The sequence below is a fragment of the Cervus elaphus genome, chromosome 20 (assembly GCF_910594005.1).
Source record: "Cervus elaphus chromosome 20, mCerEla1.1, whole genome shotgun sequence".
In the NCBI taxonomy this organism is placed as follows: domain Eukaryota; kingdom Metazoa; phylum Chordata; class Mammalia; order Artiodactyla; family Cervidae; genus Cervus; species Cervus elaphus.
In genome coordinates this window covers 133,470,751-133,496,044 of record NC_057834.1, presented here as the reverse complement: position 1 = coordinate 133,496,044, position 25,294 = coordinate 133,470,751, and the positions used below count along the sequence as shown (strand labels likewise).

The 25,294-nt window shown below is 53.8% G+C and overlaps 1 protein-coding gene across 1 annotated transcript in view; it reads left to right on the top strand.

Annotated features, from left to right (window-relative positions):
• MROH2A (maestro heat like repeat family member 2A) overlaps positions 1-25,294 on the top strand; it is a 53,071-nt gene that overhangs the window by 9,058 nt on the left and 18,719 nt on the right. Inside the window, exons 7-24 of the mRNA XM_043876386.1 lie at positions 10-121; positions 620-763; positions 2,053-2,145; positions 3,704-3,782; positions 3,913-4,026; positions 7,511-7,587; positions 8,540-8,659; positions 8,933-9,043; positions 11,930-12,074; positions 13,519-13,559; positions 14,101-14,242; positions 14,862-14,914; positions 15,235-15,342; positions 19,564-19,683; positions 19,871-19,993; positions 21,084-21,236; positions 23,711-23,833; positions 25,027-25,106. Of these exons, the coding sequence (XP_043732321.1) occupies positions 10-121; positions 620-763; positions 2,053-2,145; positions 3,704-3,782; positions 3,913-4,026; positions 7,511-7,587; positions 8,540-8,659; positions 8,933-9,043; positions 11,930-12,074; positions 13,519-13,559; positions 14,101-14,242; positions 14,862-14,914; positions 15,235-15,342; positions 19,564-19,683; positions 19,871-19,993; positions 21,084-21,236; positions 23,711-23,833; positions 25,027-25,106 (1,938 nt within the window). The remainder of the gene's footprint in view (positions 1-9; positions 122-619; positions 764-2,052; positions 2,146-3,703; positions 3,783-3,912; positions 4,027-7,510; positions 7,588-8,539; positions 8,660-8,932; positions 9,044-11,929; positions 12,075-13,518; positions 13,560-14,100; positions 14,243-14,861; positions 14,915-15,234; positions 15,343-19,563; positions 19,684-19,870; positions 19,994-21,083; positions 21,237-23,710; positions 23,834-25,026; positions 25,107-25,294) is intronic.

Here is a 25,294-nt window from a genome sequence, read left to right as displayed (position 1 = left end):
ACACCTGAGGCACCTGGAGGACAGTGTGTATCCCGTGATGACTGAGGACCAGTTTGCGGTGAAGCTGTTCCCCATGTATCGCTACTTCGTGACGGTGTGGCTGCGGAACAACAACCCGGAGGTGAGACGGGCCCTCCCGGGTGGGGGTGGGAGCCCGTGGTCCTCGGGTCATCGCTCTCCAGCCTGTGCAGCCGGCGGGGCTGAGACACCATTGGGTCCAAGGAGGTGGAGACCTGATCGGCAGAGCCATGGGGGCCCTGCAGGTGTCTTGATAAAGGCCCCTGGAGTTGCTGGACCAGGGTCCCTGTTCCACATGTGCCAGGCGCTCTCCCAGCGGTTCACTTGTGGGAGCCATTTCCACGCCAACTCCGGGTCATAGGACTGTTTTACAAATGAGGAAACAGAGACACAGAGAGGTTGAGTACCTGTCCAAGGTCTCCTGAGTGACAGAGTCAGGACTTGGGGGACAGGCTTGGCAGCTGGGGGGCCCGGGGGAGGCCAGGACCCTACTGCAAGGTCCCCTCAGTCACCTGTCCTTGATTCCAAGGCTGGGGCTGATGTCACAGGACCTTCCTGGTGGTCCTGGCCGAGGGGTCTAGAGACCAGGCTCCTGTGCTAGGTGAAGCTGGGGGTCATCAAGTCCCTGAAGCCCATGCTGAACCTCCTCCTGCCCAATGATGACCTGCGGGAGCAGGTGTACGACTACATCCCTCTGCTGCTGGCGGAGTACCAGGGCAGCCTGGAGGCGCTCTTTATCACTCAGGTGAGGGGCCTGGGCTGGGGGCTCAGGGTATTTAGGGCTCCTGAGTGTCCCGTGGGGTGTTCTCACGGGTGGGAGATGTAGCCACGCGACCTGGCACTTGTCCGATTTCCAAGAAATATATGCTGCCGTTACACATGTGTTAGCCACTCAGTCATGCCCGACTCTTTGCCACCCCGTGGACTGTATCCCACCAGGATTCTCGGTCCGTGGGGTTTCCCAGGCAAGAATACTGGAGTGGGTTGCCTGTTCCTTCTCCAGGGGATCTTCCTGGCCCAGAAATCAAAGCTGGGTCTCCCATTTTGCACACAGATTCTTTACTGTCTGAGCCAGCAGGGAAGCCAGGCAGAAAGGATGATACCTCAAAGGGTTCTGGGGCCCACGGTGAGGTCACAGCTCTCATAGCGGTTTCCTAAGGTTGTTGCAACAAAGAACCAGGAGGCAGGTGGCTTAAAACCACAGAGATGTGTGTGTCATGGTTCTGGAGGCCGGCAGTCTGAAATCAAGGTTTCGGCAGGCTAAGCTCCTTCTGTAGGCTCTAGGGGAGAATGTTGCCTCTTCCAGCTTCTGGTGGCCCAGGCACTGCGTCACTCCAGCACCCCCCTCCGTGGTCACATGGTCATCCCTGTGTCTCTCTCTGTCTTCTCCTCTTCTCGTAAGGACACTGGTCCTTGAATGTAAGGCGTTGTCAGGGTGATGTCATCTTGAGAGCCTTAAGTAATTAGGTCTGCAAAGACCCTATTTCCAAGTGAGCTCACATTCTGAGGTTGTGGGTAGACATGGATTCTGGCGGCGGGGGACACCATTCAACCTCTTACCAGCCTTGGACGTGTGTGAGATGGAGTCTTTGCAAGATTCTGAGCTGAGTTGTGACCTGGGCTGCTGTATATTGTGAAGGGGGTCACTCATTTACAGACGAGGCGAGGCCCTTCTCCTGGTGAGAGCTGGGAACAGAAAGAAACATGCCGGATTTGGGGAGCCACGTGCAGACCTTCTGTCCAAAGTTGGGATGCACCTCTCGGTGGCTAGGGGAGAAAGGGGAAGAAGGCCTTGAACACCACACTCGGTGGCCCTAGTGCAGCCCTGCCGAGCTGCAGTGTCCACCGCAATCCTCAGGGGCGGCTGGAAATAGAGTCGGACTCGGGGGTCTGGGCGGGGCTTGAGAGGTGGCATCTCTGCCCAGCTCCCAGGGGATACTGATACATCCAGAGGGGGAACGTCAAGGGGCAAAGGTCTGGCGTTTGACCCGAGTAGGTCGAAGGCCACCTGCCACCGTTTCCCGCCTGCGGCAGGTCTTGAGGCAGATCCTGGAGATGTCCGTCGTCACCAGCAGCCCAGTCCCGCAGATGCAGCTGCACACCATCTTCACGGAGCTGCACGTCCAGGTGAGCCCCAGGGCCGCGCGGGGCGTGGCCTTCCCCGGGGCGGGTCAGGGGAGGCGCGCTGGGGGCGGGCCAGGGGAGGCGGGCTGGGGGCGGGTCAGGGGACGGGGGCTGGGGGCGGGTCAGGGGACAGGAGCTGGGGGCGGGTCAGGGGAGGCGGGCTGGGGGCGGGCCAGGGGAGGCGGGCTGGGGGCGGGCCAGGGGAGGCGGGCTGGGGGCGGGTCAGGGGACAGGGGCTGGGGGCGGGTCAGGGGAGGCGGGCTGGGGGCGGGTCAGGGGAGGCGGGCTGGGGGCGGGTCAGGGGACAGGAGCTGGGGGCGGGTCAGGGGAGGCGCGCTGGGGGCGGGCCAGGGGAGGCGGGCTGGGGGCGGGTCAGGGGACAGGAGCTGGGGGCGGGTCAGGGGAGGCGGGCTGGGGGCGGGCCATCGGAGGCGGGCTGGGTGCAGGCCAGGGGAGACGGGCTGTGGGCGGGTCAGGTGAGGCGCGCTGTGGGTGGGTCAGGGGACTCGGGCTGGGGGCGCGTCAGGGGAGGCCGGCTGGGGGCGGGTCAGGGGAGACGCGCTTGGGGCGCGTCAGGGGAGGCGCGCTGTGGGCGGGTCAGGGGAGGCGGGCTGGGGGCGGGTCAGGGGAGGCGCGCTGGGGGCGGGTCAGGGGAGGCGGGCTGGGGGCGGGTCAGGGGAGGCGCGCTGGGGGCGGGTCAGGGGAGGCGGGCTGGGGGCGGGTCAGGGGAGGCGCGCTGGGGGCGGGTCAGGGGAGGCGCGCTGGGGGCGGGTCAGGTGAGGCGCGCTGTGGGTGGGTCAGGGGACTCGGGCTGGGGGCGGGTCAGGGGACAGGAGCTGGGGGCGGGTCAGGGGAGGCGCGCTGGGGGCGGGTCAGGGGAGGCGGGCTGGGGGCGGGTCAGGGGAGGCGCGCTGGGGGCGGGTCAGGGGACTGGGGCTGGTGGCGGGTCAGGGGAGGCGGGCTGGGGGCGGGTCAGCGGAGGCGGGCAGGGAGCGGGTCAGGGGAGGTGCGCTGGGGGCGGGTCAGGGGAGGCGCGCTGGGGGCGGGTCAGGGGAGGCAGGCTGGGGGCGGGTCAGGGGACGCGGCCTGGGGGCGGGTCAGGGGAGAGGCGCTGTGGGCGGGTTAGGGGATGGGGGCTGTGCAGGGTTAGGTGAGGCGCGCTGGTGGCGGGTCAGGGGAGGCGGGCTGTGGGCGGGTCAGGGGAGGCGGGTTGTGGGCGGGTCAGGTGAGGCGCGCTGGGGGCGGGTCAGGGGAGGCGGGCTGGGGGCGGGTCAGGGGAGGGGCGCTGTGGGCGGGTCAGGGGATGGGGGCTGTGCAGGGTTAGGTGAGGCGCGCTGGGGGCGGGTCAGGGGAGGCGGGCTGTGGGCGGGTCAGGTGAGGCGCGCTGGGGGCGGGTCAGGGGAGGCGGGCTGGGGGCGGGTCAGGGGACAGGAGCTGGGGGCGGGTCAGGGGAGGCGGGCTGGGGGAGGGTCAGGGGAGGCGGGCTGTGGATGGGTCAGGGGACGGAGGCTGGGGGCGGGTGGTGTGCAGACCTCTCCACCCCCTGCCCGCCCCTCCCCAGGTGTGCTCCAGGGCCCCCGCCCAGCAGCAGTACAGCAGCCAGAACCTGACGGAGATCGTGCACTGCTTCATAGCCCTTGGTGAGGCGCCCCCGGGAGCCCTCGGGAGTGCCGGCCCGCTCTGAGCGCCGGGCCCCGGGGCTGCCTTGTCCCGCTACCGGCCTTGACTCAGGGCACGACTGAAGCTGTCCTTCCCCCTCACCCTCTGCAGCCCGCTCCTACCCCAAGGAGCTGATGAAGTTCTTCCTCAGTCAGATGGAGATGAGCAAGGAGGCCGTCCGCGTGGGGACCCTGGCCCTGATCAGGGCAGTGGTGAGCGCAGATGGTGAGCACTCACCCCGCAGGGAGATCGGGCGGGAGCAAGGGTGGCAGGTGTCAGTCATATCTGGCCTTTTTTTCCCCTTAACTTTCTGGCCGCACCCTGCGGCGGCATGTGGGACCTGAGTGCCCTGACCGGGGATGGAAGCCATGCTCCCTGCGATGGAAGCACGGAGTCTTAGCCCCTGGACTGCCGTGGAAGTGCCTGGACCATTTCCTCTCTAGAGACCCTGCTGGGTGGGCCGCGGAGTCAGGGCTCTCCGTGGCTTCGTTTCCCATTCTTGAACCTAACCAGCCTTGTGTCCAACCCTCCACACCCTCGCCCCTCTCCTTCAGCCCTGAATCCCAGCTTCTACCTGAGCCTGAATTTCAAACCATTTGCACAAATCCTAGTATAACTCCCAAAGCTAGCTGAAAGGCTGCATATAAAGCCTAGATACACAGTATAGATGTAGCCCTAAAGCCCGTTGACTCAGTGCCAAAGCTTAGTCTGAAACCCTGCTTCTGAATCCCCTCAGCCCAAACCCTAAGCCTGGCCTAGCTGTCTACAGGGAAACACCGTCCCTGAGAGCGCCGGCTCAGAGAGCGTCCGCTTGAATTTGAGCAAGGCGCCCTCTACTGGCAGCGTTTGGTCTTGCATGGTTGGAGAAGCACACGTGCTGTTGTGCTCAGGCGCTTCCTTCATGTCCATTGTCTCCCAGCCCGCCAGGCTCCTCTGTCCATGGGATTCTCCAGGCAAGAATACTGGAGTGGGTTGTCATTTCCTCCTCCAGGGCATCTTCCTGACCCACGGATCAAATCCACATCTCTTATGTCTCCTGGATTGGCTGGAGAGTTCTTTTCCACTAGCGCCACCTGGGAAGCCCTGAGAAGTGCTTGGTTAGCATCAGGTCAGCCCTTCAGCTACATATCCTTGTGCAGTACACACACTGAGCAACTGTATGTGAGAGACACTCTCCTGACAGTAAACCCATCTTTTACAGAAATGCAAATTTAAGCAACAGTGAAAGTGAAAGTTTCTCAGTCCTGTCTCACTCTTTCAGTTCAGTTCAGTTGCTCAGTGGTGTCCAGCTCTTTGCAACCCCATGAACCTCAGCATGCCAGGCCTCCCTGTCTATCTCCACCTCCTGGAGTCCACCCAAACCCATGTCCATCGAGTCGGTGATGCCATCCAACCATCTCATCCTCTGTTGCCCCCTCTCCTCCTGCCCTCAATCTTTCCCAGCATCAGGGTCTTTTCAAATACATCAGCTCCTTGCATCAGGTGGCCAGAGTATTGGATTTTCAACTTCAGCATCAGTCCTTCCAATGAACACCCAGGACTGATATTCTTTAGGAAGGACTGGTTGGATCTCCTTGCAGTCCAGGGGACTCTCAAGACTCTTCTCTAACACCACAGTTCAAAAGCATCAATTCTTTGGTGCTCAGCTTTTTTTATAGTCCAACTCTCACATCCATACATGACCACTGGAAAAACCATACCCTTGAACTAGACAGACCTTTGTTGACAAAGTAATGTGTCTGCTTTTCAATATGCTATCTAGGTTGGTCATAAAATTCCTTCCAAGGAGTAAGCGTCTTTTAATTTCATGGCTGCAGTCACCATCCACAGTGATTTTGGAGTCCAGAAAAATAAAGTCAGCCACTGTTTGCATTGTTTCCCCATCTATTTCCCATGAAGTGGTGGGACCAGATGCCATGATCTTAGTTTTCTGAATATTGAGCTTTAAGCCAACTTTTTCACTCTCCTCTTTCATTTTCATCAAGAGGCTCTTTAGTTCTTCTTCATTTTCTGCCTTAAGGGTGGTGTCATCTGCTTTTCTGAGGTTGTTGATATTTCTTCCGGCAACCTAGATTCCAGCTTGTGCTTCCTCCAGCCCAGCATTTCTCATGATGTACTCTGCATATAAGTTAAATAAGCAGGGTGACAGTATACAGCCTTGACGTACTCCTTTTCCTGTTTGGAACCAGTCCATTGTTCCATGTCCAGTTCTAACTGTTTCTTCCTGACCTGCATGCAGGTTTCTCAAGAGGCAGGTCAGGTGGTCTGGTATTCCCATCTCTTTCAGAATTTTCCAGAGTTTGATGTGATCCACACAGTCAAAGGCTTTCGCATAGTCAATAAAGCAGAAGGAGATGTTTTTCTGGCGCTCTCTTGCTTTTTCGATGATCCAGCAGATGTTGGCAATTTGATCTCTGTTTCCTCTGCCTTTTCTAAAACCAGCTTGAACATCTAGTTCACAGTTCACGTATTGCTGAAGCCTGGCTTGGAGAATTTTGAGCATTACTTTACTAGCATATGAGATGAGTGCAATTGTGCGGTAGTTTGAGCACTCTTTGGCATTGCCTTTCTTTGGGACTGGAGTGAAAACTGACCTTTTCCAGTCCTGAGGCCACTGCTCAGCTTTCCAAATTTACTGAGATATTGAGTGCAGCACTTTCACAGCATCATCTTTTAGGATTTGAAATAGGACAACTGGAATTCCATCACCTCCACCTCCATGACCTCTGTGATGTGAAAGAAATCTAGGTGCTCATTTATGCATAAATGAGGATACACCTAAACCATGAAGGCTGGTTGTCTTTTATTTTAATTTCTCAGTGAACATAGACTATTTTTCGAATCAGAAAAAAAAAGTTTCCATTTTAGAGATGAAAAACTCTTAAGTGTAACATCATCCCTTGGTGCCTGAATTCCCGCTCTCTTCCACCCCGACCTGATTTCCTGTTATTCCTCCTCCTGCAGTGACGTCTAGTAGCACCTAGACTTGAGTGTAGCAAGGCCCTAAGTGCCTGACGTGGTTCTGTCCACGCCGACCTCTCGAGAGCCTTCTCCGCACCCTTTCTTACCTCCCTAATCTTCCTCCTCAACCTCCCTCCAGCACACACATACACACTCTTGCACACCAGGCCCTGTGTGTGTCCGCTCGTGTCAGTGCTCACAGAGGCTTGGTGAGGGACCTGCTCTCAGTGTCCGCCTTTCACAGGGGAGGAAGCTGAGGCTCAGAGGGGCTGAGTAAGTCCCCTGAGGTCACACAGCTGGGATGCGGTGGAGCCAGAGACAGCGCAGCAGCCTGGCCCCAGAGCCCCGGCCTCCGCAGCCGGGCGGTGTGGTCTCCGTGTGTCCGCTGTGTGTCTGGCCCTGTGTGTCCCGCTGAGGGAACCACCGAGCTCTTAGGAGGAGACCCTGCCCTCAAGGAGAGTCCACTAGTTTCCAAAGAGACACACGCGAAGCGGAGGCCAAGGGAGTGAGGCATAGAGACGACCCCCCGGGCTGGGGTGGGTGGGCATTGAGAGCCCCGGGTGACTTCTGAGGGAAGCGGCCCTGAGCTTGTGGGGGTGAGTCAGAGGTTCTCAGGAGGCACGGCATGGACGAATCCTGAACCTCTGTCTCCCGTGGAAGGTGGCAGAGAGGCCTCACCACTTCTGGGCATCTCCTCAGAGCCCAGCCCTGAGGCCAGTGGACCTCCACACGGGCTTTCCTCTTTCAGAGCCCAGAATGAGCATCAGGACCATCTACCTGGCCATCCGAGTGGTCAAGAACACACTCTCCGACACCCGGTCCAAGGTAACAGGGCGGAGAGACCCAGAAAGGGGGTGTGTGCTGGGCCTCTGCGGGGCAAGTGGACGGAAGTCAGGGCACCTTCTTCCATCAGCTACAGCCTCCTTGCCACCCCTCCCCTCCAGCTGTGTGCGTGGAGGTGAGGCTGCCTTCTCAAGGAAGGCCCTTTGATGGAAAACCTACCTTTCCAGCCAGTCCTGAGTGGGGCTGGAGAAGAATAAGGCTCCTCGAAGCTGTGGCCCCTCTCCTGAGACCCTCCCTGTCACCAAGAACCTGGAGTTTTCCTGTGAAGGGGCTCCGACACTACTCTGGACAGAGGAGAGGCCAAACACCCAGCGTCAGCCCAAGCTGCTTGGCTAGCTAGGTGTTTTGTAAGGTCATTACCACATTTGAGAAAAGCAACTCTGCAAATAAAGGCTAAAACCCACCATCTTGGCCACTGCAGCCTCGGTCCCCTGGAGAATAGCTTGGCTTCTGGACACGGCCCCTGCGGCTGAGCCCTCATGTCCTGGGGGTGCAGTTCAGGACGGTGAGGGTCTGCCCAAACCAGGGAGGGAACAGGGTGCTCGGTCTTGAGCCTGAGGCAGAGCTGTCTTCAGTACCTGGAGGATGTCAGGGGCAGACAGCTTGTTCTGTGTCGTCCCCATGTATGAGCCCTGGGGAGCCCTAGAGAAGAGTCAGGTGGTTCTCACCAGGGCCGCCTGAGGATGGAGCAGCCCTACCGAGAAAGCAGTGTGCTCATGTCTCTGAAGGGCTTCGATGAGGCTCCTGGGTAGACCTGCTGCTGAGCAGGGTCCCCTGGATGAGGCAGGCGGTGGTGGACAGAGTGGGCAGCATCCAGGTAGCCCCAGAGACCCCTTCCAGACCACAGCACCCTCAAATCTTAGCTGTCTCGTGTCATGGATTGGGTGCCGGCGGAACCTCTAGCGCCCAGCATGTCTGTGCTCTGGCCTCTCAGGTGAGGATGGCCATTCTCCGCATCATCGGGCAGCTGGCCCTGTCTGGATTCCAGGACAGGATCAAAGGCTGGGGCCTGAAGTACGTGTCTGTGCAGCTGACCTTGTCCACCTACAAACTGGTGAGTGATGGTGGATGACTGGGCTTTAGAAATGGTTCCCACTGCGCTGAGGAAAGAGCACTGCTCAATGAACCTGCATGCATGTACAAGCACACAGACACACACAGTAAGCTGCCAGGGGTCTAGAAAATAGTGAAACACGTGCACAGCTCTGGGCTTCCGGGAGACTCAGTGTCTGGGTGTTAAGCCTCTTGCGGGAGAGTAAACCACAGCGGAGACCATGGCAAGCCCCTGCCGGCCCACAAGCTGGCACTGCTTGGTTCTGTCTTCCAGACCAACCGCAGGGACAACTTTTATCAGAGGGACCTAGAGGAGAAGATGGTCCACAAGGTCACCATGGACACCGTGAGGATCATAACCTCTTCTGTCAGTGGGATGACCAATGTGAGTTGGGCAACTGGGCTGGCATCCTGGGGCTGATGGCTCATGTCTGTGCTGTGCGAGGCTGTGAGGGGAGGATAGCACAGGCCCAGAATTCGGCACTGTTGCTTCTCCCATTCCCACTACCTGGGAGGATGGGCGGCCCCAGATCTTTCAATTACCTGAGCTTGTTTTTCAAGATTCACTTCCTTGGTGGGACCTTATTACCTTCACCAGGGCAGTGCTTGGCACACAGTAGGCCTAATACATATCACTTGACTTATTGTTTGAAATGCATCCATCACCTTAAAGGCCCTCAGTCCGGGGGTGGGGGGGGTGTGTGTGTGCACACGCGCATGTATCCAGTCACTCAGTTAGGTCCGATTCATTGTGGCCCCATGGACTGTAGCCCACCAGGCTCCTCTGCCCATAGAATTTTCCAGGCAAGAATACTGGAGTGGAGTGCCATTTCCTACTCCAGAAGATCTCCCAGACCCAAGGATCAAACTTGTCTTCTGCATTGGCAGGCAGATTCTTCACACTAGAGCCTCTTGGGGGGCCCATGCATATGCATGCATGTGTGTATATGTGTGAGTGTGCAAATAAGTGATTCTAGGGATTATATTTCACAGACATTCATGAGTTCCAACTATGTGTAAGTCATCAGGGCATACACAGGAAGGCTCAATATGACCCCCAAGTTGTTCACAGGCTTTAGGGGAAACAAATGTGTCAATTTTTAATTGCATTACAATGTGACATAGCAATAAGATAGGAAAAGTTTACCATGACTGCACATGGAAGGGATAATTGTCTATTAATTGAGGCCATGGGCCAGATGCTCCCCATCCAGTGGCAGCTTCTCTTAATTACAAAAATAATAGTTATAGTAATAATAATAATAGTGGTTACAATTCATTGAGTACACGTGGCAGGCACTGTACTAGATGTGTAGTGCCTAGAATCTTATTTAATTACCCCAACCACCCTGTGAGGTAAGGTCTGTTGTTATTATTACCTAGCTTTTATAAATGAGGAAACTGAGGCTCAGAGGGACTCATTAATTTCCTCAAGGATTCTAAGGTGGTAAAAAGTGGAGCCAGGATAAAAATGGTCTTTCCTGTTCATTATGCTACATCCCTGGGGGAACCCAGGAGCCAGGGATTCTAGTCCTGATGGCTACAAGACATCAAGCAAATTGACTTGTTAGTAGCACAGGAGCTCACCCCAAACTCCTAGGGGTGGGAGTGGGGCTAAAAGGAATCAGGGTCACTGGGGGTGTTCAGTGATCACCTGGTGAGATGGGAGATGGCAGGGTGAAGTTGAAAGGCTAGAGTCATGGCTCAAAGAATCTGTAGAGAAATAGAACCAGTAGGAGATATGTGTGTGTGTGTGTGTCTGTGTCTGTGTCTGTGTGTGTATCTCAAAAATATCAATAAACTCAGATATGCAAATGACACCAGCCTTATGGCAGAAAGCAAAGAGGAACTAAAGAGCCTCTTGATGAAGGTACAGGAAGAGACTGAAAAGGCTGACTTAAAACTGAACATTTAGAAAATGACGATCATGGCGTCCGGTCCCATCACTTCACAGCAAGTAGATGGGGAAACAATGGACACAGTGACAGACTTTATTTTCTTGGGCTCCAAAATCTTTACAGATGGTGACTGCAGCCATGAAATTAAACGATTCTTGCTTTTTGGAAGAAAAGCTATGACAGACCTAGACAGCATATTAAAAAGCTGAGACATTATTTTGCAGACAAAGATCTGTATAGTCAAAGCTATGGTTTTTCCAGGATTCATGTACTGATGAGATAGTTGGACCATAAAAAAGTCTGAGTGCCAAAGAACTGATGCTTTAGAATTGTGGTGTTGGAGAAGACTCTTGAGAGTGCCTTGGACAGCAAGAATCTCAAACCAGTCAATGCAAAAGGAAATCAGCTCCGAATAATCATCGGAAGGACTGATACTGAAGCTGAAGCTCCAGTACTTTGGCCACCTAATGGGAAGAGCTGACTCACTGGAAAAGACCCTGGTGCTGGGAAAGATTGAAGGCAGGAGGAGAAGGGGACAACAGATGATGAGATGATTGGATGGCATCACCGACTCTATAGACATGAGTTTGAGCAAACTCCGGGAGATGGTGAAGGACAGAAAGGCCTGGCGTGCTGCAGTCCATGGGATCGCAAAGAGTCGGACATGACTGTGCAACTGAACAACAACATATGTATTGTGCAATTGTGAGCTGGCAAGTCTGAAATTTAGGAGGTAGGCCAGCAGGCTAAAAACTCAGGCAGTAGCTGAGGCTGCAACCTTGAGGCAAACTCTCTTCCTCAGGGAAACCTGTTTTTTGCCCTCAACTGATTTAATCAAGTCCACTCACATTTTCCAGAGTAATCTCCTATATGGATTATGGACTTTCATCAGATTGCATCAAAATACCTTCACTGCCATGCCTAGATTAGTGTTTGATTGAATAACTGTGTGCATTCACTTGCCAAGTTGACACATAGAAACTAATCATCAGAGTTGGCAAGCATGGATAGGTTGTCTGCCCAGTGTGTCTCTCAGGGGATTGGGGGTTAGAGAGAGGGCTGGTCAAAGAGGATGTGCTGCATGCAGGGTTGGAGTGAAGCCAGCAGGCACAGCGGTCAAGGGCCCAGGACTAGCTGACCCCCTCGGCCATGGGGTGGGTGCAGCTTAGATGGCCTTGGCAGAGACCCAGGCTGGGCAGTGGAGCTGGCGGGCCTGAGGCAGTCAGTCAGTGGGTCGGAGTGTGGTTCTGGAGAAGCGAGGCCGAGACAATGCTGCCAGGGTGGGGAGGGGCCGACCATCTCATCGCAGGACTGTGCGATGCCCAGGCTGGCTGATCCCAGCACCCCCACCTTACCCCCATCACCCCCCATAGGAATTTTGGGTGAGGCTCCTGTGCTACATCATGGAGACGGACTACACGGAGGCCTTGACCCCCATCTGCATCAGCCTCACCAACCTGGCCGAGCGCCAGCTGCATGCCAAGGACGAGGAGGCCAGCACAAGCAAGAGCAGGCACGGTGGGCAGCCCCCCTGCGCCAGCTGGAGGGACTGGGCAGGTGGGCCGCCCCGTGCCTTGGACCATTCCCCCTTCTCCAGGAAGCAGCCCGGAGCCCAGAGAGCCAGGCCTTGCCAAAGAGGCCGCCCTTGCCGAAATCCGAGGAGGTTAAAGTGTGCACACTTCCTCTGGCAGCCCACTCCTCTCGTCCCCACCTCCCGCCCACCCTGGCCCAGACCCCAGGGAGGGCTTCCCGCAGGTGTGAGCTCTCTGGCCCCCGTGAGCCCACTGGAAGGACTGTATATCCCATCCGAGGCCTCTGGAACCACCCCCACCAGGCCCTCCAACTCACCGTGATGACGCACTTGTTAGCACCAGACCCTCAAGAAAGGGACTAGACCGACCTACTTACGGGGACCCTGCTGTCCCAGGGGGCTGCTGTCATGGTCCTGGGGCTTTGAGGATGGAAGTGGCCGGTGACAGGAGGTGACTGCAAGCCTACAGGACCCAGCGATGGTAGGGGCAGAGGCTGCTCTGAGCATCCAGCTAGACCACCCCTGGTCTGCCTCCTGCCGCAACCCTGAGTCTGGAACTGGCTCCTTCCTGGGTGCCGCCCCTCCCCGCAGCTTCCAGCAGGCCTGCCCTTCCCTCGCTCACTGGTCCAAATGCTGTGAGCACCCTACTCATGGGCTCACAGCCTCCCAAAGCCTGCAGAGGGAGGGGAGGGGAGGGGGCGGTGTCTAGTTACTGTTGGCTCAAGGAGGCCAAGACTCACAGTAGGAGTGAAACACTCTCAGGCCGGCCGGGTGTGCACTCCCAAGCGGGCATGTCCTGAAAAGAGCACAGTATATGCACGCATATATATGGAATTTGGAAAGATGGTAACGATGACCCTATATGCGAGACAGCAAAAGAGACACAGATGTAAAGAACAGACGTTTGGACTTGGTGGGAGAAGGCAAGGGTGGGGTGATGTGAGAGAAGAGCACTGAAACATGTATATTACCATATGTGGAATAGATCGCCAGTCCAGGTTCGCTGCATGAAACAGGGCAGGCACTCAGGGCCGGTGCACTGGGATGACCCTGAGGGGTGGGATGGGGAGGGAGGTGGGAGGGGGGTTCAGGATGGGAACACATGCCATGTCCACCCATGGCTGATTCATGTCAATGTATGGCAAAAACCACTACAATATTGGAAAGTAATTAGCCTCCAATTAAAATAAATAATTAAATAAATTGGAAAAAAAAAAAAAGAGCATCTTCTCAGCCCCAGCCCATAGCACCAGGCTCCTCCTTCCCAGGATGGCCAGTTGTAGTGATGTTCTTTGTGAAAAATTCCCCGACCTGACCCCTCCTGCATTCTGGGGGGCGCCGGGATGCCGTTGGGGCAACACCTTGCAGGGGAAGTTCCCCCGGGGTACGGGAGCGGGGCAGCCTCAGTGTCCTGTATCTTTCTCTCCCCAGTGGATCTCCCCGCACCGCAGAAGCTGCTGGCCCGACTCCTGGTGAGTGGCTCATGGGCCGTGCACTGGCCTGGCCCCTGCTGTGTCCTGCGGCTCCCCTCCCATGAGCTCCTAATCCCCGGGGCCTCCAGGGGGAGCAGGGAGCTGGATGCTTGGCAGGACAGAGCTTTCCAGGACCCCATCGTCCCTCTGGGGAGATATGGCAAGGGCAGCAGTTTCCCAGATTTATTTGCTGGGCCTTTGAATGGCCCCAAGCATCTGCAGGACTCTGTCAGCAGTCTGCCCTTCCCTGGGGGTCAGCTCGGCCCTGCACCAGGCATCCTCCTCCTTGTGTTGACCCTGCTCCGAGCTCCATGGAACCCGGGAGGGGAGGGAGCCCATGCTCTCGTGTCTCCTTTCCTGCCTTCAGCATCCTCTGCAGGGATGCTCTGATCCTGGGAATCCTCGGAGCTCTGCTTGAAAGGCCCCATCCTGTCCAACTCTCCCTTTATGGGCTCGGACAGCGAGGCCCCAGGTTGGGGAGTGCGGGGCCTGGGTCTGCCCAGCCAGCGAGGGGCCCCACTGCAGTCTCGGTGTTCCCCAGGTACTGATGTCGTCCCCCTACAAGGGGGAGGGCCGCGGAATCGCCATGCTCAAACTTCTGAAAACCCTGAGCCAGAGCATCGCCCCCTCCATGGCCGACATGTGGGAGCTGGAGATCCCGCTGCTGGTCAAGTACCTGGAAGGTGAGATGTCCCGGGTGCGTGTGTGAGCCAGCCCCTAAGTGTACCCGCCGGGTGCTAGACCTGTGGCTGAGCGAAGGAGCCCGAGTGCGTGTGTGAGTCCCACCTCCCCCTGCAGTGTACACGCTGGGTGCTAGATGTGTGGCTGAGCGAAGGAGCCCGAGTGCATGTGTGATCCCCCACACACACCTACTGTACATGCCGGGTTCTCACCGCCTGGTCTGAGCAAAGGAGCCCGAGTGCGTGTGTGATCCCCCCACACACCCCTAGTGTGCATGCCGGGTACTCACCACCTGGTCTGAGCAAAGGCGCCCGAGTGCGTGTGTGATCCCCCCACACACCCCTAGTGTACATGCCAGGTACTCACCACCTGGTCTGAGCAAAGGCGCTCGGTGTGTGTGAGCGACCTCACATCACTGTACTTGCCGAGTACCAGTCACATGGTCTGAGCAAAGGCGTCCGGGCTCCAGGTGGCCGGCACAGCCTACTCTGCTCCTTGGGAGGGTGGGGAGGGAAGTGGGGCTGTGGGGAGCCCGTCCACGGTGGACCCCAGATGCTGCACTTAGGAGGCGGCGTGGAGGAGCCGCAGGAGAGAGGAACACGGTGGCCCTTCTCTCTGCAGAACACACCGAGTTTACCTGGAACCAGAAGACGTGGGAGGACAAGCTGATTCAGGTAGAGGTGACCCCGCCGCCGGAGGCCGGGTTGGGGGGCAGTGGGGGCAGCTCTGTGGGTTTGGCGTGGGGGGAGTTCAGGAGCCCCTAGGGGACACGTTCCCCTCCTGTCAGAAGACTTGGGGAGCACAAGCAGCCACAGCAGGAGGCCCCACCCTGGAAGCCAAAGCCCCGGAGGCAGCACAGGGTGACCCCTCCCGGCAGCCCCCAAGCCCGCACAGCACTGGGCTGGGTCGGGGGCGCTAGAGAGGGAAGGTCACTGCTCGGGGAGCACAGCCCTCTGGAGCACTGCACCCCTGTGCCTTCTCCCCCCACCCCCAGTTTCTGAGAAACTCCCTCAAGATGACTCGGGGTTCCAACTGGAGCCTGCGTCTGAGCAAAGAGCTGAACAATCAGATCGAGAGCTTCGACAGCCCCTCCCTGGAGAAGGTTGGTTCCCAGAGGCAGGCCCGTTCAGACAGGGAGGGCACTCCGGGGACAACCCGCGTGAGACCAGGTAGGCCTGAGGCTGCCCACAGCGCCCTGGGAGGGGAGACGGCTGGCTGGTCCAGACCCGAGGGCTGTAGTGTTTTGTTCTGTCTTGTTTTTCCCTCAAGAACCTGCTTTGTTGGAGCTGGGGGGCATTTCACCTCCAGTCACCAGCTTCCCCATTCTTCTCACCTCACCCCCACCTGCAGTATAATTCCTAGCAGAGTCCATGGCAAGGAATGAGCTCTGAACGTGTTTTGGTAAATAGTGAGAAGGGTGAAGGTGGAACAGAACCACAGGATGCCCAAGGGGGACGATAAGGCCTGGAGGGGGAAGAGGAGCTGGGGCTTGGTGGTGGACCTCCACCTTTGGCAGACGGGGTAGGAGACAGAACACCTTCTATCAAACCATGCTGCACACCCACCCCCATCCCTCCCCACACACTGGTTTCTCCTCCCTGTCTCATCCAGCTGTTGGCTCATGACCACTGCATGTGTATATTTCATCGTTGAGGGGTCTTTACAAAACTATAAACATTGTTGAAATTCAGAGAGGGTCTTTACCAATGGAAAGCATTTCATGTACACAGATTAGAGGACACTATATTTAAGATGGTGACACTTGCCAATTTATCTATATATTCAACACTACCCCCACTATAATCCCAGCTGGCTTCCCACCCCAACCCCCAGAGATTGACAACGTGATCCTGAAATTCCTGTGGAATTATAAGGGGCCCAGAATAGCCAACACAGTTATGATTTAAAAACAAACAAAGTTGGAAGACTCAGATTTTGCAATTTCAAGACTTCTTGCATAATTAGAGTAAACAAGACAAGGTGATACTGGCATCAGGATAGATAATAGATTGATGGAATAGAATTGAGGGTCTGGAAATAGACCTCACATTTACTGTCAATTGATTTTCAACAAGAGTACCAAGACAATTCTTGGTAATCAGGAGTAGTCTTTTCAATAAATGATGCTGGAAAGACTTGCATAGCCACTTACAAAACGATGAAGTTGAGCCCCTTCCTCATTCCATACACAAAAATGAACTCAAAATGGACCACATATGTAAATATAAAAGGTACAACTATAAAATTCTTAGAGTGAAACGTAAATATAAATCATGATCTTGGCCTGAGCAAAGTCTTCTGAGAAATAACACCCAAAAGCACAAGTGATGATAAAAATAGATAAATTGGACATCATCAAAGCTAAAAATTTTTGTGCTGAAAATGGTACCATCAAGAAAGTGAAAAGACAACCCAGAGAATGAGAGAAAATATTTGCAAATCTAGGGTCTGAGAAGGGACTTGTGTCTAGAATATATAAAGAACTCTTATAACTCAATAATACAATGACGAATAAGCCAATTTAAAAATGGGTGAAGGAAAGATATACAAATGGCAAGCAATCACATGAAAGAATTTTCAAGACCATTGCCATTAAGGAAATGCAAATCAAAACCTCAAGGCATTACTCCATACTCACAAGGATGTCTGTAATCAAAAAGACAGATAAGAACAAATATTGACAAGAATATGGAAAAATTGGGACTCTGATATATTGCTGGTATAAATAGAAAACGGTACAGTGTTTTTGAAAAACAGTTTGGCATTTTCTTGAAATGTCAAATATGGAGCTACCTGTGACCTAGCAATTAAGCTCTTTAATTATATATGCCCAGAAGAAATGAAAGCATATGTCCACACAAGAGCTTGTATGTAAATATTCAGAGCAACATCATTCAGATAGCCAAACGTAGAAAAAACTCAAGTGTTCGTCAGTGGATGAATTAATAAACAAAATGTGCTATATCCATACGACAGAGTAGTCTTCAGCCATGAAAAGGAATGACGTGCTTACATCTGCTACAGTGAGGATGACCCTTGAAAACATTACAGTAAGTGCAGGAAGCCAGGTGCAGAGGACCGCGTATGATGTGGTTCCACTTATTTGAAATATCCAGAACAGGCAAATCTAATGAGGCAGAAAATTAGATGGGTGGTTGTCATGGACGAGGGGAACGTGGGGTGATTGCCAGTGGGTACAGGATTTCTTTTTTGGGGTGATGCGAATGTCCTAACCTTGGCTGTGATGGCTATCACACAACTTGGTAAATGTGTGAACTTAAAATTTTTAAACCTTAAATGGGCTCATTTAGCGGTATGTCAATTATACTTCAATAAAGATGTTTAAAAAGAATTTTTAGAGAAGTCAACTAAAGTTTTCATTTGTTCAAATATGCACCCTTCGTAATAGCATATGTAAAATATACACAGCAATGTACATCTTCTGTAGCTAAATGCTATAGATTTGTGGGTATGAGATCTTATCAGATATCAGTGCGGGGCCAGATGCCTATTTGAAAGAAACTTGTGTGTGGTATTTAATAAGCCAATGCATGTAATTCAACCTTATTACAATAACTCACCTAGCTTAAAGGAAAGTAAACAAATAAACAGGGTTTCATTGGCTCAGATACCTTAAAAAGTCACGACTGGATACAATGGCTTAAGGAATTTCATCAGGACTCTCCCAGACTCTTCATCACTCAGATGGGAATCCTCCGGGCGGGGGGAGGGCAAGGCTGCTGAAGCCTCCAGATTTGTAATTCTGGTAGATAGAGTCATTCTTTCCCCAAAAGTAACAGGCAAAACCATAATCTCTCCTATAAACAAACAGAACAAAAATACGATAATGAAGAGAGACCCTATTCAAAGCAGCAACACAATGTAAAATATGTAACCAAATAAAAATAGTGAATGTATGAAATAAGTAGAACCAAGGTGAAGAACCCCCAATTACAAGAAGGGGCAGAAAGGCTGAAAGACAGCCTGACCAAACATACACAATCTCTGCTTCTTGGATAGGAAGTCTCAGTGATGCTCAGGTGTCCTTTTTTTCTCAAGTTAATTCTCAAGACAGGGACTTCCCTAGTGGTCCACTGGTTAGGACTCCGTGCTTCCACTGCAGTGGGGAAGGGTTTGATCTCTCATCAGGGAACGGAGATCCTGCACAGCAAGTGATGTGGCCAAAAAACAACAAAAGAAAACCTGCAATGCAATTGACTTCTAATTTCCCAAAAGGGAAATTTGTGGAAATCTGACAGTTTTATTTGACAAGATTATTTCCACGTTTGCCCTAATTAAAAAAATGTAAGAGAATAATAGCTAAGAGCATATCTTTTAAAAAGCTCATTAGAGAAGGATTTGTTCTCTCAGAACAAAGAAGTAAGTGTATGAAATGAAATACAACCATGGGGTGACATGAAGAATGTACTGATGAATATTTTTATAGTCTTAACATGGAATAGATAGACCTTCATATGCATAAAAGGAACCTTTTAGAAAGACAAAGGAAAAGAAAGAGACTGTACTCTGAAAAATGAAAATTGTCTGCATGACCAAATGAAATCACTGTGAATAAAATCAAAAGAGAAATGAGACACTGTGGAAATGGACCAGAGGAGTGATCACTTAAGAAGTGAGCTTCAGGCTATGCTTGGTTTTATTCTTTCCTTCCTTAAGATGTTTTTTTATGTGGACCATTTTTCAGAAGTCTTTTTTGAATTTGTGATGGTATTGTTTCTGTATTATGTTTTGGCTTTTTGACTGCTTGATTTTAAACCCCGGTTCTACTACTTCCTGCTAATTTTCTCGTCTCAAAATACCTATTTGCCTTTCAGAGTAGTTGTGCAGATTAAATGAGATAATATATGTCTGTTCTCGTTATTTTTTGCCAAATGTACACACAATGTTCTTGTAAACAAAAAATAAGAGACATAATCCAACAATGGGGAAAGAATTGAGGCAGAAATTCCAAGATTGGACCATGAGAAGATGCAAAGATGACTAACCAAGATGCAAACGTTCCACCTCTCATGGATAATATCCTAAGTCAGAGAGAAGGCAGAAACATAAGTGCTCCTAGGTTTGTTGGTGGGAGTGTAGATTGATTCAGTTTATATAGGAGAGAAACTTGGCCCCCACTCTTAGTAACATGCCTGCCCTGCTATAGCCTAACCTCTCAGAGTAGCCTGGATACTTGTTTTTAAAAATATACAAAAGGCATAGTTTTAAGTCTGGAGGAACGAGTAGGGACCCACCCTTGGCAGTGACCCCAGAGGGCCGGGCTGGAGGCTTGAGGCGCCCTCTGTCCCTCCCGCCTCTCCAGGGCTTTCTGTACCGGGCCTTGGGCTTCACCCTGGCCACGGGCCTGGAGGCCGACAAGGTGGAGGTGCTGCTGCTGGAGCTGCTCTACAAGACGGACTACAGCGACGACTTCGACCGGGAGGTGAGGGTGCCCCGTGGTCCCCTACGGGCCTCGGGAGGACGTGGTGTGTGCACGCCTGTGCCTGTGTGCGGGCGTTGTGTTTATCTGAGTGTGTGCGTGCGTGTCTGTTTATCCGTGTGTGGGCTGGGGGGGACAGATGGGGTGTCCCCCGCCCCGCCCTCACCCTGCCCGCTGGGTCTCCCCACAGGGTGTGATCCTGTGCTTTGGCCTGTGTGCCCGGGGCCAGGTGAAGACGGTGCTGGGCGTGCTCCATGACTTTGAAGAGAGGATCCAGGAGTCGGAGCAGTCCTGGCAGATCGGTGCCTGGCGGGTGAGGCATCCTTGCTCCATCATCAGCTCTCTGGGGGCCTTTTAGAATGGTTTATTCAGCCCCCAACCAAGACTCTTCAGTTCAGTCTCTCAGTCATGTCCGACTCTTTGCGACCCCATGAACCGCAGCACACCAGGCCTCCCTGTCTATCACCAACTTCTGGAGTTTACTCAAACTCATGTCCATTGAGTCGGTGATGCCATCCAACCATCTCATCCTCTGTCGTCCCCTTCTCCTCCAGCCTTCAATCTTTCCCAGCGTCAGGGTCTTTTCAGATGGGTCAGCTCTTTGCATCAGGTGGCCAAAGTGTTGGAGTTTTAGCTTCAACATCAGTCCTTCTGATGAATATTTAGGACTGATCTCCTTTAGGATGCACTGGTTGACTCTCCTTGCAGTTTTACTAGATCTCAATAAGAAACTCCCCTCTGTGTCTCCTTCGCCAAAGTGAAGTGGGGAATTGGACCGAGGTGGCCAAAGGCTGGTCTCTGGAGGCTGTCCCTTCCATCCGCAGGGCACAGTGTCCCGGACTGGCTGAGCCCCCAGGGGGCCACCAGCTGAGTCACCGCCAATGTTTCAGGTTTTGGCCTTGGATCGGATTGTTGCCCTGGGGATCTGGTAGTTTGAATAGAGAATTGATAGTGTCCCGGCTTCTCTCCAGTCTTCTCCACAAAGTGGAGCCTCAGACCTGGATTTCTACTCAAAGACTGGAGAGCGTGGGCTCCCCTGCTCCTCCTCTCATGGTGGGTTGGGTGGCCTCCAACACCTCCTCCCGGAAGAGCTGGGCTGAGGCTCTGTGTTCCCAGTGAATCACCAGCATCTCGGGAGCCCCTGGCCCAGAGCAGGTGCTCAGGAGGTATTGGTGTGAAGGCGCACACAGCCACCTCTGGTGGGGTGTCCGCACAGAACCCCTGCGACCGTGCAGTCATGGCCATGGTCTGACCTGCTCACCACGCTACAACAGGAGCTCATGAAAGTGTGTTCAATGAAAGAATACACCATTGAGCACTTCAGGTGCCCAGGAAACACCTGAGGAATAGATCCTCTCCCCGATGGCCACAGTGGTCTCTTCCCCTTCTCCTTGGCCTCACAGAAGGACCACCCCTGGAGGCGGGAGACAGTGAAGGGCGCGCTCATGGTGATGTACAGCTGTGTGGCCTCGTACTGCCACCCGCAGATGCTTCTCATCCACGTGGACAACCCCATCACCGCCAAGATCATCCACCACTATTCCAGCAGCTGCCAGGCAACCCCGGGATCCCACAGACATGCCGTGCCCCGATGATGCCCTCCTGGAGCCCCGGGCTGGGGGTGGGGAGAGTCACCCTGCACTGTTATCTGGGCACCACCAGCCCCACCAAGAAGATTCAAGTCCTGGAGTCCTGTCTGTCACTCAGCATTTGGGAATCTCATTGCCCCAGTCTCTGCTGTTCTCTGCTGCAGGGGCTGGGGGTGGGGGGTCGGCGGTGGGGAGCAGCCCTTCCCCAATATACCGAGTAGGGGTGTTTGTGGGTTGCTGAAGTCACAGGACAAGCCCTCGCCCAGCCCTTCGCACATGCCTTCTCTCACCTCTGTCCCGATCCTGACACCTGACCCCAAGCCCTTTCATAAGGGTCAAGAAAAAGGGGCTGTCTTCAGAGAGGCAAAGGGACTGGCTGCTTTCTTGGAAAGGCCAGGAGGAGAAAACTCAGGGAATAAAGGAGAAATTACTTTATTATTACTGTTTTGGAAACTGTGGTGAAGTACACATGATGTGAAATTTGTCATCATAACCAATTTTAAGCATGCAGTTCATTGGCATTCAGTTCAGTTCAGTCGCTCACTCATTTCCAACTCTTTGCAACCCCATAGACCACAGCACGCCAGATCTCCCTGTCCATAACCAACTTCCAGAGTTTACTCAAACTCATGTCCATTAAATCGGTGATGCCATCCAACCACCTCATCCTCTGTTGTCCCCTTCTCTTCCCACCTTCGATCTTTTCCAGCATTGGGGTCTTTTCCAATGAGTTAGTTCTTCGCATCAGGTGGCCAAGTATTGGAGTTTCAGCTTCAGCATCAGTCCTCCCAATGAATATTCAGGACTGATTTCCTTTAGGATGGACTGGTTGGATCTCCTTGCAGTCCAAGAGACTCTCAAGAGTCTTCTCCAACACCACACTTCAGAAGCATCAATTCTTTAGCACTCAGCTTTCTTTAGAGTCCAACTCTCACATCCATTCATGACTACTAGAAAAACCATAGCTTTGACTAGACAGACCTTTGTTGGCAAAGTAATGTCTCTGCTTTTCAATATGCTGTCTAGGTTGGTCATAACTTTTCTTCCAAGGAACAAGTGTCTTTTAATTTCATGGCTGCAATCACCATCTGCAGTGATTTTGGAGCCCCCCAAAAATAAAGTCTGTCACTGTTTCCACTGTTTCCCCATCTATTTGCCATAAAGTGATGGGACCAGATGCCATGATCTTAGTTTTCTGAATGTTGAGCTTTAAGCCAACTTTTTCACTCTCCTCTTTCACTTTCATCAAGAGGCTCTTTAGTTCTTCTTTGCTTTCTGCCATAAGGGTGGTGTCATCTGCTTTTCTGAGGTTACTGATATTTCTCCTGGCAATCTTGATTCGAGCTTATGCTTCATCCAGCCCAGCTTTTCTCATGATATACTCTGCATATAAGTTAAATAAGCAGGATGACAATATACAGCCTTGATGTACTCCTTTTCCTGTTTGGAACCAGTCTGTTGTTCTATTTCCAGTTCTAACTGTTGTTCCTGACCTGCATACAGATTTCTCAGGAGGCAGGTGAGGTGGTCTGGAATTCCCATCTCTTTCAGAATTTTCCAGAGTTTGTTGTGATCCACACAGTCAAAGGCTTTGGCATAAAATCAATAAAGCAGAAGTAGATGTTTTTCTGGAGCTCTCTTGCTTTTAGAGGATCCAACTGAGATTTGCAATTTGATCTTTGACTCCTCTGCCTTTTCTAAATCCAGCTTGAACATCTGGAAGTTCACGGTTCACGTACTGCTGAAGCCTGGCTTGGAGAATTTTGAGCATCACTAGTGTTGCATTAAGTGCATTCGAACTGTTGGGCAGCCATCACCATCTTTCATCTCCTGAACTTCATCTTCCTAAACTGAAACTGTGGCCCCGCTAGCATCAGCTCCCCAGTCCCCCTCCCCTAGGCCCTGGCACCCACACTTCTACTTCCTGTCTCTATGATGGTGACACACCAGGCATCTCAATAATCGGAAATCACAGTGTTTCTCCTTTTGAGACTGGCTGATCTCATGTCGCATGATGTCTTGAAGTTTTGTGCATGCCTTAAAAGCAAAACTGATTTGACCTCCATGATTTACTCTACCCCTGCGGTGATGCACAGGGCTCGGAGCCTCTGGTCAGTGAAGGTGCCCCTGACTGGCATTGTTGTACTCAGGCACAGGATGGAGAGGTTGGGGGATGCATCACCTTCTGGGGGGGCACTGGAGGGCTGTGCCCTGTCCAGCACCTGGCCCATGTCCCTGCCAGGTTGCTGAAGGGGATAAGGGGGCATCTGTCTCTCAGGGTGCCCTGTCTCCCTGTCTCTCAGGGTGCCCCTGCACCGATTCTTCCTCAGCAGGGGAGAGGGTGTTCTATGTGGCCCCAGGGTCCGGGAGCTGGGGTCAGTCTTGGGGTCTTTGGGGCTCACTCACAACAAGGTCCTCCCTGCCCCTCGTCATGCTCACAGGACATCTGCCTCAAACTGGCCTTCATGAAGAGCGTGGTGCAGGTCACCGATGCCATCAAGAACATCAAGGACCTGGAAGACTTTCAATTTGCCCAAAAAGCGACCCTGACTGGCATTATCATGGTAAGCTGCCAAGGGGGCTTCCTCCATCCTGGGCAGTTTGGGGGTCTCACTCTGCTGACCTGAGGCCATCTGAGGCCCAAGGGGCGGCAGGGGTCTCTGAGGCCATGCCTGTCTCAGTTCTGCTTTGACCTGACTGTCGGTGTTCTGCGTGTGACGTTCTTATATCTGATCAAGGTTTTCATGGCCAGGAAACATTCCGGAAGCTGGGGCTGAAGACCCCGCCCCCGAGTCTGGTGATGCCCCCGAGGTGTCTGGTTCCGGGCTGGGAGACAGAGCCCCATGGTCAGCCCCTGGCTAGCCCTAGCGTTTCTCCCTAGTCAGGGCCAGGAGGTCGGGCTTTGCCGTGGACAGGACTTACAGCTACTTTTGCCCAGACTTTGTTAAGATCTAGAAAGTACCAGCTCTCCAAAGGCAAGAGGCAGCAGCAGGGGCTCCTGAGGCTGTGGGTCAGCCCCTGTCCCTCGTACCCAGACCTCTCCACTCGCCTGCGATGGAAACCCTGGCCTCTAGACACTCTCTGGCTGCACTGGCAGCAGACTGGAGGGAAGGGAGATGCAGATGGAACAGGAGGCCCTGAGAAAGAAGCAGACATTCACTAGGCTCCCGCTCGGGGTCGGGCGACACGCACGTAATTTCACACCAGCCTGGCACAGCCCTGTGAACCAGGCCCCGAGTCCTCATTTCACACCTGAGCAAGGGCTCAGGCTGAGGAAGTGATTTGCCCAAGGACACACAGCCAGTAAGTGGCAGAAATGAGCGAGACGCACTTGCCCATCTTAGCTCCACTCCTCCCATGAGATTTTGCTGCTTCCCCTGGGCTTCCCTCATGGCTCAGCTGGTAACGAATCTGCTTGCAATGTAGGAGACCTGAGTTCGATCCCTGGGTTGGGAAGATCCCCTGGTGAAGGGAAAGGCTACCCACTCCAGTATTCTGGCCTGGAGAATTCCATGGACTCTATAGTCCACGGAGTCACAAAGAGTTGGACACGACTGAGCAGCTTCCCCTATAACATCAAAGGCCAACTGACCGTGAAAAGAATGAAAGTGCCTGTGGTGTTGGCGCCCGTCGTACGATGTCAGGTCCTCCTGCCTGTAATGCAGGGCGTGCCCCTGCCATCTGTCCCCCAAGCCCCTGCCCTGGCCATGGCGGGACCCCGGGTGGCCGGCGGCTCACTGCCCTGCTGTCCCGGCAGGCGATCATCAAGGCAGAGCCGACTGACAGCCTGGTTTCTCCCGTGCGGACCATGGCCATGGAAGCCCTGTCATACTTGAGGTGAGCCGGGCCCCTGGCCAGGCCCCCAGCGCCACCCTGGGCTGCAGACAAAGTCTGAGACCACCTCTCGGTGCCTTTGGGGGAAGGTCGCACCTCCTTTGGAGCCTCCCTGGAGGCTCGGGCGGTAAAGAATTTGCTTGCAATGCAGAAGACACAGGTTCTATCCCTTGGTCGGGAAGACCTCCTGG